The sequence below is a fragment of the Bemisia tabaci genome, chromosome 6, assembly GCF_918797505.1.
Source record: "Bemisia tabaci chromosome 6, PGI_BMITA_v3".
Lineage (NCBI taxonomy): Eukaryota > Metazoa > Arthropoda > Insecta > Hemiptera > Aleyrodidae > Bemisia > Bemisia tabaci.
Window position 1 is genome coordinate 2,377,709 of NC_092798.1, and position 18,391 is coordinate 2,396,099.

The window sequence follows — 18,391 nt, forward strand, 5'->3', positions numbered from 1 at the left end:
CGAATATTTCGGGGGAATTCGTCTATTTTTCTGAACTTTAGTCCCATGCCTCCGCTCCTTATCCATTCGCTCAGGTGACCTTTGAGTTCCTAAGGCAGAATCTTAATGAACAACTGATCTGATCTGGCCCCCAATTCACAAAAAGAGTGCAGGCCCACCTGTTGTAGTCGTAGTGCATTGTCGGCGCTTAGAACACAACTTACGATACAGTTTCGAGTTTGATTTCGTCTCCTCGTCGTTGGTTTTCTATTTTCGGCGAGGGCTCCAAGTGCCTCGATACAGCTATTCTATGTCTGTGTTTTATTATTATTATTAATTTAATTATTAAAATTAATTTAACTATTATTTTTCATGTAAGTATCGAGTGAAAAAAGTGCCCTCGTAGGTCTCCTAACAGTGAAAAAGATGTCGACCGCCCTGGGAATCCGCCGACTGAATTCCAAGTAAGGAAATAACATCGTATGTAATATTACTACCATCCCAATTTTTAGTCCATCATCTCTGTCTTTTTAGAAAGATGGAAAAAATACAGCTTAATACAAAAAATTCCGAAAAATTGAAATTTTCGAAATCATATAAGAGACAAAAACAAAATTAGCAAATAGGAAACTTGTTCATAAATATTGAGAAATAAATTGATGTATAAAAAAATAAATTGAAAATTAATGGTAAGAGAAAGAATTTTGGATAGGTCACTCAAATATGTTTATTTATTTTTTTCAGTTTCTTTTGTGTCTTTTTTTAATTGCTTACGCATTTTCCTCTCCATTTCAGTTGTTACCTTAGTAATAATTGAAACCGATTTTAGTTTTCAAATTACAGTAAAATATATTTAAAAAAAGTTGCACCTTTTGATCGTCCAGATCAAAAATAGTCCCTTCCCTTTTGCCACTGCTCAGGTAACAAAGCTACGTTAAAAATTCCAAATTGAGGTCACATAATAATATGAAGTCAATAATGCCATGTCGCAAGGAACAATGCCGTGCAACAATTAAAATAATTCTATATTTTCGCCGGAAAACTATATTTATTTTTCAGAAATCTTATGAAAACGTGTTCTTAAAATTGTGAAGTATCTCATTTTCAATGAAAACATTAGGTTACGGCTAAATTTTTACATTGCCTTAGAATATTTTAGGATGCAACTATTTCGACTCGGAGGATATGTTTTGCCTACCCACTCAATTGAAGGAAAACCACAGTTTGATACTCGTTTGACACCGAGGTCTCATCATTTCAGAACATTAGGTTTGCTTTCATTTCGAAAGGATGCAACTATATTAACTAAAGGGGTGTAGTTTTGCCTTCTTGCCTTAATGAAGGAAAACCACACTCTGTCCTTCACTTGACATCAAACAATCAGCGTCTTGGAGCATTTAGATCGCCTTCATTTCGAAAGGATGCGACTATTTCGACTCGCAGGATACATTTTTGCCTACTCACTCAATTGAAGGAAAACTGCACTATGCTACTCACTAGAAATTACTCTCTGTGACACAGTACACTGTTCTCCTTCATTCAACAGTACAAACAAAAACAGCTCCCAAGTTTCGAAATAGTTCCATCCTCGAAAATGTTTGCAATGTGCGTGCGTTCTTCTTAATTTTTCCTCAGAAAAATATAACATCAGAGAACGTTTTGAAACTTCGCAATCAAGATCCAACTTTTGCAACTTTAATCATTGATATGCGTAAATTTAACAGCACAATGTAAGCTGGTCTGCACTACTTATACGCAACAAGTAATTTCTATTGCTGGATAACAATAAAAACCCTATTTGCACAGGGAATCAAATAACATAAAACTAAAATCTAACTACTAATGACGTTGGTTTCGTAAGGAACCAGAAATAGTAGGTAGTTCCTTTTTGCATAATCTACTTTTGATAAGAGAAAACTCTGTAGGTATAAATATTTTGACGTTGCCAAATCCCCTCAATAAAATGTTCATTTTTCAAAAGAAGAGTTGTGAAAACCTTTATTTAAGATGTTTAGAGACGTTAGGTAAAATTGCAAATGAAAGCCTCTGACATTTTCGTCAAGGAAAAGAGTAATTTTTCCTGAAAAATGCCATTTTATCGAAGGAAATGTGGCAATATCTGGCTGGGAGGCTCATATCGATGGTGAAACTGCAGAAATGTGTATCTCGGTTTGCAGCGTTGCTGACTTCCTGGCATACTTTATTTCCTAGGTGAAAAACTACTGAACGTCATTTTCTGAAAATGCCAGTGATTTTTCTTCTCAATGAGGAATATTCTGTGAAAACTTCAAACCATGACGTTAATTTTATCTCCTTTTAAAAAATAATATAGTAGCGGAAATTTGAAACATCGTAACCAAGATACGCATTTTTGCAGTTTCACCGCCGATATGGCGTTTTTCCTTAAAACAGCAATAATACTGCCTTGCCAATGAAAAACACCGTATGAACATTCGAGAGTTGCCAAATGTCCTTCGATAAAATGTGCATTTTTGAGGAAAGTTAAGAATATCTCTCCTTTAAATTTTCAGAATCTTTACGTAAAGTTGTGAACTAAATTATCGGAAACACTGGGAGGAAAATATTCATAAAGAGCCTTGTTAAAAATGGGTCGAAATTCGCCCCTTTTTAGGCCCTCGGGGCCCACTTTTCAAGGGGCCATGAATTTTTTTCGATTTTTTTTTTTTTTTTTTTTTTGGAGTTTTTTTTTAATTGATTTCGTATTATTCCCTAAGATCTATTCGTGCCGTATATTTTCACGTTTTCTCAGTGTACCTCACACGTCGTGCGAGAATATGCGCATGATTTCATCGGAACCTCAATGTTTACACGCCAAAATGACATGGCAAATATGGGGAAAAATCTGAGATATGCCTTGGGGCAGTACATTAATCTGATTAATAAAAAATCTGTCCTTTACTTTGTTACTTATTTGTTTAATTCAGATTTTTCCCCATATTTGCCATGTCATTTTGGCGTGTAAACATTAAGGTTCCGATGAAATCATGCGTATATTCTCGCACGACGTGTGAGGTACACTGAGAAAACGTGAAAATATACGGCACGAATAGATCTTAGGGAATAATACGAAATCAATTAAAAAAAAACTCCCCAAAAAAAAAAAAAAAAAAAAAAAAATCGAAAAAAATTCATGGCCCCTTGAAAAGTGGTTTTAAGTAATTTTTAAGGCCAGCAATGGAAAGTACGCGAAAAATTACCTAGGAAAGCATGTAATGGATGACATCGAAACGAAGATTTGGCGAGGAACAACCGCGGAAAGAGCGCGCCGCCAACCGCTCAACCCCCTTTTTCACCCCCTAGCGCCTTAAAAAGTGGTTGTAAGTAATTTTTAAGGTTAGAAACGGAAAGTACGCGAAGAGTTACATAGGAAAACATGTGATGGGTGACATCAAAACGAAGATTTGGCGAGGAACAGCCAAGGAAAGAGCGCGCCGCTGGCCGTTCAACCCCTATTTTTACCCCTTAGCGTCTTGAAAAGTGGTTGTAAGTAATTTTTAAGGCCAGAAATGGAAAGTACGCAAAAAATTACATAGAAAAACATGTAATGGGTGACATCAAAACGAAGATTTGGCGAGGAACAGCCGCGGAAATAGCGCACGCCAGCCGCTCAACTCCCCCACTTCACCCCCCGTATCTCCGAAACCGCTTTTCAACTCAAGCTGAAATTTTTACCAGAGACTTAGGGCATCATATGCAACAATTTGGCGCAATTCCCGTTTGCAAAATCGAGGGCCTAAAAAGGGGCGAATTTCGACCCATTTTTAACAAGGCTCTTTACCAGGATTTTCGCGTTTTATGATAGGAAATTTGGCAATGTCTGAAGTTTCATACGGCGTTTTTCCTTGGCATGGCAGAATACAGAGCAAATGATCCACAATTGAATAAGGCTGATTGTGAGAGAAAGATGATTCTCACTTTCATTAGTAAAACGTGGAGCGTTTATACCGTCTAGGAACTATGCATGACGGTGGCTGCTGATAACCTAGACATTGGTTTTTGAATGTTTAATTATTTTATCGCCAAGCTTGATGACCGCATACGCGTACCTCGTTCGCTTTCAACCGTTCACGTGTCGTCGCGATACAATGTTCGGATCATTTGCTCTTTGAATTGAATCAACACAAATGCGACTCAACTTTATCGCACGGTGAATGTGCTGATTATTGCCATGTGTTCCGGGTCCCTCTGTTTACGACTCATGATTTTTACAATCGGGAAGTGAAACAACAACGATAACTGAAACATTCACTCCATTTTTTTCCTGCACATTGGTAAAAATAAACATTGGAATATGGGTCTTTAGTATACAAGAGATACGAGCCTACTGACAATGATTTCAGATTCCTCACAAGTACTAAACAATCAGACGGAAATCACGTTAAAGTCATAAAAAATGTCCAAAATACACCTCGAAACGCACAATTATCTTATCCCGCATCGCATATTTTCACATATGTTGCGTCCGCGGACACTAAAAATCAAGATTGCCTACAAAGCAATGTAAACAAATTTTAACTTAAAAAAAGCAGGCAATCTCGCATACTGATTTCTATTTTCCCAACTTGTAAGTTTCATTATTAAAATTGACTGTCAACACAGCCGGGAGCAGCGGGGGCTGCGTATGTCAGCCACACAGGGGAAACGTATCTGAGATAAATATCATTGGCAGCAATGATTGGAGCATTGCAATTTTATGCATCGCGCCATCGCGCCTTCAATTTGACAGATGCAACACGGACATCCATCAAGTACGAATATTTGTATCTCTGCGCCGTCATCAACGCGCACCCTTTCCTTTGCTTTATTTTCATGGCGTGTTGTTCCCCATTGTCATATTTTGTCAAGGTCTGAGTGAGCAACACAGCCAGAAGTAGGAAATACGTGGTTGGACCTCATTTTAACTTTCTACCAATTATGAGCAACACATCATCGACAGCCTAGAGCGGAGCATTGCGAGTTCACGCCTTGCGCCATCGCGCCTTCAATTTTGTAGCGGCCCAATGAAGAGTCACAAAATAAAAATAAACTCTCTATTATCAAATTAGATTTTTAATAGCGGTCCACGCTTAGAACGATGAGTCGACTAAAAAGCTGCAGAAATGCAGAATTAGAGACCTTGTGCCACTCAGTATCCTTACAGGGTCACTGGGGTCAATGTTACCTTATTCGTTCATGTTTACTTTTTGCTCTGCATATTTTTAAAACTCTAACAAGGTTGAAACATTAATTCGTAAGAAGGTAATGAAATATTTTTCCGTCACAAAAGTGTATTGCCGTGCTAAGGAAGAAAGCCGTATGAGCCTTCAGACGTTGTCAAGTTTCCTGGGATAAAAACCGAATTTACTAGGAAAATTGCGGATATTATTTTCCAATATTTTCAGACAATTTTGTACGAATTTAATCTAAAATATCTGAAAATTTCAGGGAAAAATATGCATGAATGTTGTCAAAAATACATTTTTTGGAAATTTGGCAACTCTCGGATGTTCATACGGCGTTCTTTCTTAGCACGGTAGTGTTGATATTCTGGGTTATTTAGTCTTCATTCAGAACGATTTGCCGAGAAGCTTTAAAATTTTGATCTAATATCATTATCAATCTAGAGAGTTCTTTCTTTTTTTTTCAAGCCACCAGCTGATGTTTAGACTAACGGTTATTGCTTCATTAATTCTTCAAGTCCATATTATCTTTTCACGCACCCCCCCCCCCCCAATTAATTCCTCACAAAATCGCTTACATATCACTTCATCACGCCCGCGCCACGCTTTTCAATCATAAAAAAAATCGCCATCCAAAAGGCCACATTTGCCAGTGCGTGCTCAAATTAGTTGAGTTTCTCAATGCAGTCAGAAGTCATGCGATCACAAATTAGGCTCCTCTGATAGACTGATAAACCTTTGACTCGCAGATTATCTAGCTAGAAGTTGAGCTTACGATCCCGATAAAGGCAAAAGGCTTACATTATAAATACTTTACAACCGTCGAGAAATTCACTTTGTTTCGGGAGTGCCTGGTATAGTGTCCTCCTGCGCAAGAATTTCTTCATTGGTCCCTTAGAAAAAGGTAATCGACCTTTGCTTTTTTACCTTCACGTTGCCTTTAAGGTGCCCGGGTTTTTCAAGTCTCCTTTAATAGTTCATAATGGTTTATTTATTTTTGATTCCTTCAAATAACGTCTTATAATAATGAACAATTACCATTATTAATGTTGCCGTGAAAAAATGAATTTATAAGTTGTTTTCACTTAGTACTTCGTTCCCATTATTTATGTCCGCATAAACAATTTCTTTACTTAAAATGGTTTTTTTGTGCGTTAGTCCTTCCCAGCTATAATTATTCGTTCACTCATTCTAAATTTCAGTCTTGATAGCTCATTTCAACAATAAGAATATATTGAATTTTTACTCTTTTAAAATAATTGATCCATCGGTGTTTCAGCTGAATAATGAAAATACTTTCAAATACGATGAAGGGTTAACTGAAATTCCTTAAATATCAATGTATCACATCATGATTTACAAACATTTTTCATAAGGCTTGCAAATTTTAGCGTATATTTCCAAAATGTAACATTTTAGACCCGTATTTTTTTCTTGTAAAAAAAAATGTCTATAGATATATGCTGTATAGCTATAGATTTATGGGGTAGGGCAAGTAAAAAAACCTACTTTTTTATTTCAAAATTTCATAGGGGGGAGAAATGCGTCCTGGCATCAAACGAATATGTGTGCCAAAGCGTTCCCCGGGGAAAAAAAATCGGGTGCCTTCAAATTCCGTCAAAAAATCATAAAGTTAAAGCCCTATTTGCCGTTTCCTATGGCAAAAAGGCTGCGTTCCTCACCATGCCTTGCCATTTCCCTTTTCGTCCATGCATAAACATCGGTTAGAATTTTTACATACATACAGGCTAATCCAATTCCATTCGTTATTTCACAGGTATGCTAGTGGTAGTATCTCCGAAAAAATGGCAATGCTACAAAAGAATTCAGCCGAAGTGGTCAGACATTTGGGATTGGTCGGCAATGCAAGTCTCCCACGGTTGATCTCGACGACAGTCAGTTTAAGCGAACCGGCCGTACCCAAAGCAGCTACTTCCAAGGAGGTCTTCGAGAGGGAGTACAAATCTACCGCTCACAATTATGACCCACTTCCTGTCGCCATCTCCAAAGGAGAAGGTAAATATCTGTTTCAATCGAATCGAAAAAATTATCTAAAAATATATCTTTCAGAATGAGTTTTTCAAACTTACCACTAGTCGACACGCATTCTTCTGAGGCAATTCTGATTACAAATGCAACTAATTTTATCTCACAAAGTTTATTACTTGATTATAGGAAAATTAGGTAAAGATATGAACGCACGGGTTGATTAGTGATTTGAGAGTTTTAGCGTCAAGCTTACACTAGCTTACAGCCAAATCAAAACCATTCGAAGATTTGGTGAGCTATAAAAATGCCTCCAATTATTAGGATAGGCAAACATCACGTAATGCGCGAATAGTTGCGCTTCTTTCACCACCGTTAAATAGCTTTCTCTTGCGAGTGGCAATCTCGAGTCTCCTTCAAAGGTCTTCTTCTTACTTGTGACTCAACAAAACTGCCGTATCTCCTTGAAACGTTATTTGGAATTAATTGGAAAAATTTTTTATTGAGCAATGTTTAAAAAAGTTTAATTACATTTTATTTCTTCAAAAAAGAATCTTAAAAAACACCTTGAAATTTTCTGTAAGAGTTTTTGAATGCATGAAGTAAAGTCGCAGAAAAAGTTCAGTCCGTTAGGTTTCTTTAATTCAATAAAAAATCTTCATAAAACTAAAACATCATCAGAAAAGCAAGGATGTCATCATACAAAAACCTCGCTAGTTCGGAAAGGAATTGATGAGAAAAGCAATGATGACGTCATCACGGGATTCTCCGATGACGTCATTCTGGCCTTGCCTTTGACGTTTTTTGACTGATTAATTGAACATTTTCAGGCGTATACATGTGGGACGTGGATGGGAAAAAATACCTGGACTTTTTCGCGGGATACGCGACTCTGTCCCATGGTCATTGCCATCCCACGATCGTGGAGGCTATGCGGAAGCAGGTTGGAATCCTGCATCACACCTCGCGAGCCATCTACCACGACAAAATGTACGAGTTTGCCGAGTACATCACCAAGAAATTCAACTTCGACAAAGTCCTCACCATGAACACCGGTAAGGACACAACACACCCTCATGATATTAGCCCAATGGACCAGACAAGCTACAAAGTTGAGCATTCTAATACACGTCTCTTAACCAAAATTTCACGAATAATCCCATATCTTAGTTAGGAGTTAATTTCAGTGATTTCAACGGCAGGATTCGTGTTCTACGTGAAATTTTTGTCAAGGAAGGTGTGTCAGAATGCTTGAATTCGCATTTTGTCTAATGGTCCATTGAAATCGGTCAAACCGCCACTTCCAACCGATGCCTTGAGTGTATTCTCCTGAATCGTCTGATCGCGTAGTGAGGCCCTGTGATTCCTGCGAGCACCCGAAATTTCAGCCTAGATTCTCGATGCAGATATCGATGGTCAAAGTCTAAAACCACGTATCTTCATTGCGGTGTTTCAATTTTCCTGCTATTTTATTTTCTAGAGAGAAACAAGCCATTTTATAGCTTTTAAGTCAGAATGTACCTTGTTCTTATCTTGTTAAAAATAAAACGGAAGGAAATCAGAGAATATTACCGATAATATGACATGACCTCATAAAAAAGGTTCATCGATAGGGGCCGTTTTAGGGCCCACTCTTAATTTTCTCAACTCTACGATTTTTTGCTCGTTTAAGGTTTATATTGAACGAAATTCATCACGATTTGGTCATTTTGGGTCTCTTTCCAGGGTCTAATACTGGCCTAAAAATGGGTCTGAAGGCCGATTCTGGCGGAAAATGCGGATATTCCAACATTCGACCCCAAACCCACGAAACCCGCATTTTTCGCCAAAATCGGCGTTTTAACCCACCATGTTAAGGCCAGACTTAAGTACGAGAGGAGACTAAAAAAGATCAAACCATGACGCATTCCGTAGAATTTAGATCTTCAATACGCGAAAAATCGTAGAGTTGAAGAAATTCAGGGTGGGCTCAAAAGGGCCTTCAAATACTTAAGAAGAACGCCGTATGAACATTCGAGAGTTGCCAAACTTTCTCCGATAAAATGTTCATTGTTGAGGGAAATTATCAATATTTTTCCTTGAAATTTTCAGACTCTTTAGATCAAATTACAAACAAAATTACTTGAGAAATTGGAAGAAAAATATTCACAAGTTTTCTTGAAAATTAGTGATTTGTCAAAGGAAATTTGGCAACGCCTGAAGGCTCATACGGCGCTTTTCTTTTTTATGATGATGGCAGAATACCATACGTTGGTTAAATGGAGAGGTCCTCTAGAAAATAGGCAAAGCGAAACACTGAAATCTAGCAAGCGAAACGAGTGGTGCATTTTGATTGATACTGCAGTACTTTGCGCCGAGCTTTAAGACTGCGTCCTCGGTTTTCAGGTGCCGAAGGTGGCGAGACAGCGGTGAAGTTGGCCCGGAAATGGGGCTACCGGGTCAAAAAAATCCCTGAAAACAAAGCGAAGACGATTTTCGCGCACGGGAACTTCTGGGGTCGAACCATCGCCGCCATTTCCAGCTCGAGCAGCCCGACAAGCAAGGACGAGTTTGGGCCGCACGTCCCAGAATTTCACAACATCCCTTACAACGACATCCCCGCGCTCGAGGTTAGTGAACCGTTTTCAAAGACAGAAAAAGACCCACATAGACTATCATGCTAAGGAAAAACGCCGTATGAGCTTCCAGACGTTGCCAATCTCCTTCTGATAAAATAAAAATTTCCAAGGAAATTTGGGGACATTTTTCCTCCAAATTTTCGAAGAATTTATCTCGCGATTTAATCTACAGCATTTAAAAATTTTAATGAAAATTATTCATACATCTTCTAAGAAATTACAATGTTTCATAAACGGAAATTTGGCAACATTCGGATGTTCATACGTCGTTATTTCTCAGCACGGTAGTATTTAGAGGGGGGGGGGGGTCTGGAAGTAAGTGACATGTAGGTGAACAAGGGGGAGGTAGGGGTCAAAAAGTCGGGAAAAATAGGTGAAGTAATTATTTATGGACGGTTCCCATAGGGAGAGTATATGAACAATTGAACATGTCGAAATGTGGAGCTCTTATGGCAGAAAAAGGCAGCGAACCTTCCCACACGAAAAACACTAGAATAACTTCGCTACCAATCTTTGCATTTAAATCTCAAACCAGCTATAGACGATGAAGACAACTTATAATCCCTATAAATCTACAACACCAGAGACTTTAACGATGGACTAAGAAAACAAACCATCAAAATATTAAATGAATCGCGGCTTTTTTTGGCCACTTTAAAAGTTTCAGCTTTCATTTCAGAAAAATACGAAGGTACTAATAGCCCAAAATCGATTTTTCACCTAGTAAGCATTCCAGATGAAAAAAAGAACAATCATAATAGTACGTTTTTGATGCAAAATCCTGTACAGAAAAATGAAAAAAATCTCCTGTTTTTCAAAGATGGGGCTTGCCTCTCCTGAAGCTGTTTCTTTTATAGGAAAATACTTATGTAAGTAATTGTTTCCCCGCAAATTAACAGCGGGCTGATTATTAAAATTGATAGACAAAGCGATAGACAGAGGGAAAATAGAACGCTCCTCTTGCTTGAAACGGTTGGAGGAAAATCAAAATCATTGATACGATCTCTTATAGGCTTTCATCAGAGCGACTTTTACTTACCTTCCGTTTCCAGGATCGCTACATTTTCTTTTCGTCTTCTTAGTCTATCAATTTCCATAATTACTTCTCCTGCAGCCTGCACAGTGGTCTTGAAGCCAAAAAAATGCGACAAAAATATAGGTACCCAAAAACGGTTTACGGAGAGTGAGTTTATGGCACGTGTGGACTCAAAATCTCGAAAAATCAAAATCTCGGCTGATCCTAATTTCAAGATATCGCAATTTGAAATCTTAGTAAATGCAAGTTTTCTATTGATTTTGATCCTTTTTTTTAATTCGTCGCCCTTCTGATATAAGGGCGTAACTACACTCTGCAGCAAACCCTGTCGTCCATAATGCAATGCCTTACTCGGCTCATATCAATGTGTAGTTACGCCCTTATGTCAGCCAAGCGACGAGTTATTTGTCCATTGAATCTATGTTGATCGGTTCACGTTTTTATTTTTCTTTCGATTCATGTCGATCAAATACATACCCTCTCTTTACATGCAGACTACCTATCATACTCTTTGTTTTAACTGTAAAATTCGCCTTCTGTTACGTCTGTAGCGATTGTTGTTACCAATATGTCGTGCTGATTTCAGCTCATTGCATACTTGACTCTCTGAGGGAGTTTTATGAGCGAAAGCCACTCGCCTTCAGCTGCGACTGCAGCAATTGTTGTTACGAATCTGTAGTGCGTGCTGATTTTAGATCATTACATACTCGATTCCCTGAAGGCGTTTTATGTGCTCAATCCCTACTTTGTTCGTTCTCCGACAGACTGCGCTACTTGCACACATAAAACGCCTTCAGACAGTCGAGTATGTAATGATCTCAAATCAGTACGCACGATATATGCGTAACAACAATTGCTGCAGACGCAGCTGAGGGCGAATTGCTTTTGCTCATAAAACTCCTTGAGAGAATCAAGTATGCAATGAGCTGAAATCAGCACTCACAACATATTGGTAACAACAGTCGCTGGCAGAAGCAGCAGAAGGCGAATTGTTCAGTTTAAAAAAAGAGAATAATAAGTAGTCTACATGTAACAAGAGAGTATGTATTCGATCGACATGAATCGAAAGTAAAATAAAAACTTGAACCGATCATCATCGATTCAATGGACAAATGCATATAAAGGGGATCAAAATCAATAGAAAACTTGCGTTTACCATGAAAATTTCAAATTGCAATATATCGAAATTAGGATCAGCCTAGATTTTGATTTTTGGCAATTTTGAGCCCACACGTGTCAGACTCATCCCCTGCAAACAGTTTTTGGGTACATTTTTGTCGCATTTTTTCGCTTCAAGACCTCTCCGTCTGGTAACCGGGCAATGATACAATACTAAACTTTCGAGAATTGAAGTTTTCTCACTATGACTGACTTACAAAAATTGAGCCAACTTGAAAAGTTTACAATCTGCCAAGTATAAAAACCCAGAATGAATCTGGAAGGCAATGCAAGTGAGAGAGGACGTTACAGCTCCGAACTAAAGAGAAAGCTTTTGTCCTATAGGAAAAGCTGAAGGACCCTCACGTCTGTGCTTTCATGGTGGAGCCGATCCAAGGTGAAGCTGGAGCTGTGGTGCCTGATGAAGGTTACTTGAAGAAAGTAAGGGAGCTGTGCACAAAATATAACGTACTGTGGATCGCGGATGAAGTACAGACCGGCCTCTGCAGAACTGGAAAATTCCTCGCTGTCCACCATGAGAACGTTAAACCTGATATTCTTATACTCGGAAAAGCTCTGTCTGGAGGCGTTATGCCTGTAAGTACCACCCACACACTTTGAAACATATTTTTTAGGATAGATTTACTCGGAGAGTCATGAGCCCCGAACTTCATTATGTAAAGTATATTGAAACTGAGCAGTGGCGTGGCTACATTGCGATTTATCGATTGATCTGCCATATAAACCTATGGGAAAGGATCGATGAACAAGGTGTTTGCAACGAACATCTTAATAATCGATCTTTTAACATAGCTTCAAATGGAGAAATGTCGCCAGTCGATCTTTCACGCCTCACCACTGAAATTAAGGTACACTTATTGCAAAATATACTTAATGGATTTTCAAAAACTTTTTTTTTTCGGATTCCATGTACTTTTACCAGCTTTGGATGAGAGGAGGGGATTCTTAAAAGTTCTGAAAATTGAAGTTCTCGTGGATATGAAAAAAACATATTTTTAAAAAAATTAGCAAATGAGGCCTTGGTACTCACAGAAAAGGAGAGGGTACCCTCCCGTCTGTTAGAGAAAAAGGTTTAAAAAAATACAAAAAAACCCAGAATTTTGAAAATCTATCCAGGAAATCCTAAACGGGTGTACCTACCTTAAGATTAAAAAACGTTGTTTTGAGAAAAGCCTATTTGAAGTTTTGCACACACAGAAGGGTTGCATCACTTTGTGCGTCACAAAACACCTTATAATTAATCCAATAGTGATCAGATTTCAAAAGCCTTGATTTTGGATTATACAGTTAAGGGCATGCGGAATTTGATTTTAAAAAAATCGAGTGCAATGGGTTTTTTTTTTACCAAAACTGACTCATGTCTTCCATTAAGAAAGTTGGCTTTTTTTCTTCTTCTCCTTATCGGAGTATCGAGGATAAAGAGACTTCCTAATTTTGTCCGTCTGAAGGAAGTGACTTCGTAAGAGCTCACATGGAAGGTCAAAACGCCTACATTTTTTACATAGGCAACATGCACAGCCGAGGATACTTTTAATACACGCAAGTTTAACATGAATGCACTTATGTGTTTTAGTGAGTGGATGCTGTTTCAAATCAAAAGGAACTGCATCCATTCTTCCATGAGCTGTAAGATCCGTAAGAAGACATGCATGACAAGGCTCATGTCACAATCATTATCAATGGTGTGAGTCGGCGATCACATACCTCGTTTGCGGTGTCTGAAAATCTCCGCCTCTATGTCATTTTTTTAAAGGAGAACACATTGACATCATTCCTTGAAGTTTGTGCAGAATTTTCTTCGCACAGAGAAGAAAAATCAAGGCAGATTTAAAGAATTGCCGTGGAGTAGTTCCCCGTTTAAAAAATAAAGTATGACAGGAAGTCTACGACGTCGCAAACCGAGTTATGTGATTGCCGCAGGGTCGGATTTACATTTTTAGCGCCCTAGGCTAAACTTAGGGTGGCGCCCTTAAAAGTAAGCGCTCTCGTGGGGGGGGGGGAGGGGTGTCCCCCAGACGCCCCTCCCCTCCAGATCAGAAGGAGGATGTTAGGTGTCAGGAAAATGTTCAAATTCACTTCTAAAAAAAACACGATTTTAAACAGTTTTGAGGTACGTTTACGTTTTTAAGTTGGTTTTGGAAAATAAAAAGTAACGAAAGACTCGTTAAATTAAAAAAAAAAATTCTCAAATTTTGCGCCCCTCAAAATGTTGCGCCCTAGGCTACAGCCTATGTAGCCTATTGGTAAATCCGGCCCTAGATTGCCGACTTGCACCGTCGTTATAGTTCCTCTTGATTTAACTACGTCCTATTGATCTTTCGCTTCCCTCTCTGATGAGCTCTGAAATGTCCTCTCACTCAGGTCTCGGCGGTTTTGGCGGACGATCCAGTGATGGAGGTGTTCACGCCAGGAACCCACGGCTCGACCTACGGCGGGAACCCGTTGGCGTGCCACCTGGGGATCGTGTCCCTGGAGAGTATGACCGAGGGGAAGTTCGACGAGAACGCCAAGAAGATGGGCGACCTCTTCATGTCCGAGCTGTCGTCGCGATTGGACAGGAAGAAAGTCCCGATCGTCCGGGGGCGTGGTTTACTCAACGCTATCGTCGTCGATCCAGGTTAGTTAAATTTTCGATAAATCAAACCGCACACTGGAAAAAGAAACACATTGGGTCTAGAGTCCAGACTCTTGAAAACATCGAAAAGAAAAAATACTCTTGATTCAATCAGACTTAAGCTTAAATCAAGAACCAAGCCTCTTAATTTGAGCAGATTTCCTTTTGATTTAAGTGTAAATCTGATTGAATCCAGAGTCCTTTTTCTTGTTAATGTTTTCAAGAGTCTGGACTCTAGATTCAATGTCATTTTTTCCAGTGCATGGAAAAAAAATATTGAGTGATTACTAGATTCTTGATTATCAGTGGCGGTTCTTAAGGGTGGTTTCACGATAACTGGAATAGTTTTGTCGCCGTAACAGACAACACATTTTTCAGTCATATTTTTAGTAGAAATGATAATCACTCGAATTTTTTCGCATTTATCTTCAAAGGGTTACGTATTATAACGCTTTCTAATGATTTATTGCTCTACTTCTCAATTGATATTATGTAAATTCCGAAAATTTGCTGTCTATTACGCTGTAAAAAGTCAGCGTAACAAACAGCACATTTTCGGTCATTTACATATTAAATTGAAAAGTAGAGCGATAGATCTTTGAAAAGCGTTATAACACATAACCTTGTGTACATTAATGAAAAAAAATTTGAGTGATTATAATTACTACTAAACATATGACCGAAAAATGTTTTGTCTGTTACGGCGACAAAACAATTCCAGTTATCATGAAACCACCCTTAAAAGTTGGCAACACTGTTTTCTCTCCATCTGAATTTATGTGAAACAATCGACTCTTGGTGAGAAGCTTGCCTCACCTAAAATCGATATTTACAGTGGATTTAAATACAGGAAAAACAGTGCTGCCAACTATCTAGAGTCGCCACTGTACAGGGTGATCCAAGGAAAAGCATCTCCCAGCAGGAACAAGATGGCAGGAACGTTTTGGGTGCTTTGCTGTTGTGCTAAGATAGAACGCCGTATGAGTCCTCAGACGTAGCCAATTTTCTTCAATAAAAAACGAATTTACTATTAATTTACTATTAATTTACTATTAATTATTAAATCGTGAGTATTTTTCTTTAAAGTAGTCGGACAGTTTTCCTCGCAGTTAACCTAAAACATCTGAAAATTTCAAATGAGAAAATGCATAAAAGTCCTCAAAATTGCATGTTTCATCCGGGGAAATTCGGCAACTTTTGAAAGCTCATGCGCTGTTTTACCTTAACTTGGCAGTATGGGCCAAAGTAAGAGTTTTTTTTGACAAAAAAGATGGAGGATACAGAGAAGGGGACTGCACTCTCCCCTCCTCTCCCCTCTAAATCCTGGCATAAACTTTGTTTCTCATGCATGTTGGAACGGTAACAAGTCACAGTTTTGCTAAGGTTTAATGATAGATATCTGAAAAAAAAAAAAAATAAAAAAAGATGACTGTGATTAATGTCCATAGTGCAAATATCTGCGTAGGCGTGGTCAAATGCTCTGATAATGAACCACAACAGACCAGTCCGAGTATTTGAGTATATTGATTCGCAAATCTTCAACAATCCGTGGAAATTACTAATTCGCAACCACCCTCTTCCAATCTTCGTTACTAAATACCGGTCCGAAGAATGAAAAATAGATGCCTGGATTTTGAATTATTTTATTTTTGAAACTTGAATGAATTTCATGATTTCAGAGCAAATTGACACAAAATATGCAACGATTGCAATGCGAGACCGTGGCTTGATCACGAAGCACATCAACGAGAAGGTGATTCGATTCTCGCCAGCGTTGATCATCACCGAGGAACAGATGCGAGCTGGAATTGACATCATCGTCGACGCACTCAACAATTTTAAAATGCCGGCAAAATGAACGGGGACAAAACAGTATTCAACCGCCGATCAATCGTGCTCTGAATCATGACAATTTGAGAATGGACCACTGAACAAGCTGCGAATTGAAGCATTCGTGGAAAAAATTGAATGTTGCTTCAGCATTGATAATATGTTACAAAAATGTACAAGTATAAATGCCGATTTTACAATAGAATAATGCATCACTGGAAAAAAAACACACACATTGGATCTTGAGTCCAGACTCTTAAAAACATCGACAAGAAAAAATACTCTTGATTCAATCGGATTTTTGCTTAAATCAAGAACCGGAGCCCCCTAATTTGAGCGGATTTCCTTTTGATTTAAGCTTAAATCTCATTGAATCAAGAGTATTTTTTCTTGTCAATGTTTTCAAGAGTCTGGACTCTAGATCCAATGTGTTTTTTTTTTCAGTGATGGTTAACTACATCTATGATTAAATGAACAGTTGAGTTTGCATTTTTTTTTAAAAGTGACAACAACATTCTTGTCCACTGATCCGTCGCGGCCTTTCACGATTCTGAAGATCTGGTATGACAGAGTAGAGCAAATTTACAATCACCGGCTGAGTCCGCCTCTACTTGTCAATTAATTATTTGAGTTTAATAAATTGTCAACATAATAACAAATGGTTTTATTTCAATGATTCCTTATGGACTAATTTCAATTTCTCCTTCTCCAACAAGCAAAAATCGCGAAATTGCAGTTCAACCTGTGGCTGTATATTATCGCGATTTTATTAAAATCCAAAATTGCGATTGAATCTAAACGAAGACCACCAATTAAATCGTTAGGTAGATGCAATTCAATCTCAGCGTGTTGCGACAAAATGGTCAAAATCAACAGCATGAGTGCAATTGAGGGGGATGGAGGACAAGACACATAACGATGGTGAATGCGCAGATGTGCGTATCTCGGAAAACACGATTTTCCAGGAGAGTAAAAAACTGTCTGCATTCCTCTATTGTTAGTAGAAGGGTTATAATTCTTGAGGATTGCAAGAATAAGATGCTTCTTCAGACTCCATCAGCATTTAGAATAATTTCTCGAACTGTTAATAAATACGGCAGAAATGCCGAGATTCGCGTTTTAGGCACTAAGAATTGACACTTCATCACGAGTTGCGCATTTTTTGCAATTAGTGTTTTAAACCTGTTGTTTGCGGATTTGGATCATTTAGAGACTGAAGAAAGATTTTCAAGCTTGCAATTCCTTTAAGCTTTAATTTAATCTCGTGTAGCCGGATCAAACATTACATGATTGGAAAATGACATACTTATGATCAAGAGATACGCATTTCTGCAATTAGCGTTTTGAACCTGCTCTTGATCATTAAAATCAAAAATAGAGTTTATTCATACTTAAACTTGTCTAGAAGCTTTAGTTTATCCTTTTCATCAATAAGTGAATCAGAGAATTGGCTTCCTTGAGTAACTTTTACACCATTGGTAAAAAGACGGTACAGAGTCTCTGGAATATATCGTCTCTGCTACGACTCTCAAAATATTATATACCTAAGTAGGATAAACTTTTTTTTCTATTTTTCCCCCCAACACTTCGGCATAATAATATACCGTTAGAAACATACAGCCATCTCTATACATTATTTGGACGTACTTCTGTCAAACGGAACTAAGCGCCATATTGAGTTCTTTTTGAGGAATTTAGAATGCGGGATAGCGCGTTCTGTCAAACGGAACTAAGCGCCATGGAAAAGCATTGCGAGTATAGGACGGAATAAGCCCGACGCCCGATTCCGCCGCCGATTGGACGTATTTCTATCAAACAGAACTATGTGCATTATGACGTGAGCCCTGTTATGCATAATATTCTTGCGGGTCTCAGGGCTCATGTCCTGATGCACATAGTTCCTTTTGGCAGAAATTCATTCAATTCAAGCCCCCCTCTACCTTCCTCCTCCGATGGCGCTTAGTTCCGT

At 38.4% G+C, this 18,391-nt stretch overlaps 1 protein-coding gene across 2 annotated transcripts; it reads left to right on the top strand.

Moving 5' to 3' along the window:
- Positions 1-202: 202 nt before the first annotated feature.
- LOC109033860 (ornithine aminotransferase, mitochondrial) lies at positions 203-17,081 on the top strand. Of its 2 annotated transcripts, none has more exons than XM_019046679.2 (7): positions 203-443; positions 6,937-7,175; positions 7,976-8,200; positions 9,531-9,754; positions 12,303-12,554; positions 14,340-14,595; positions 16,272-17,081. In XM_019046679.2, exons 1-7 carry the CDS (start codon positions 406-408, stop codon positions 16,448-16,450), a joined length of 1,413 nt encoding a protein of 470 aa, XP_018902224.2. In that variant the 5' UTR covers positions 203-405; the 3' UTR covers positions 16,451-17,081. The 2 variants fall into 2 exon arrangements, with proteins under 2 accessions (XP_018902224.2, XP_018902225.1); XM_019046680.2 differs by lacking the exon at positions 203-443 and adding an exon at positions 5,909-6,063.
- The last annotated feature ends 1,310 nt before the right edge of the window (positions 17,082-18,391 follow it).

What these genes read in the sequence shown, in the direction of transcription:
- LOC109033860 (XM_019046679.2), top strand. Translation starts at nt 406, where the DNA reads ATGTCGACCGCCCTGGGAATCCGCCGACTGAATTCCAA. An exon ending in CGCCATCTCCAAAGGAGAAG is followed by an intron (nt 7,176 to 7,975) that starts GTAAATATCTGT and finishes GAACATTTTCAG; the next exon opens with GCGTATACATGTGGGACGTG. An exon ending in ACGACATCCCCGCGCTCGAG is followed by an intron (nt 9,755 to 12,302) that starts GTTAGTGAACCG and finishes TTTGTCCTATAG; the next exon opens with GAAAAGCTGAAGGACCCTCA.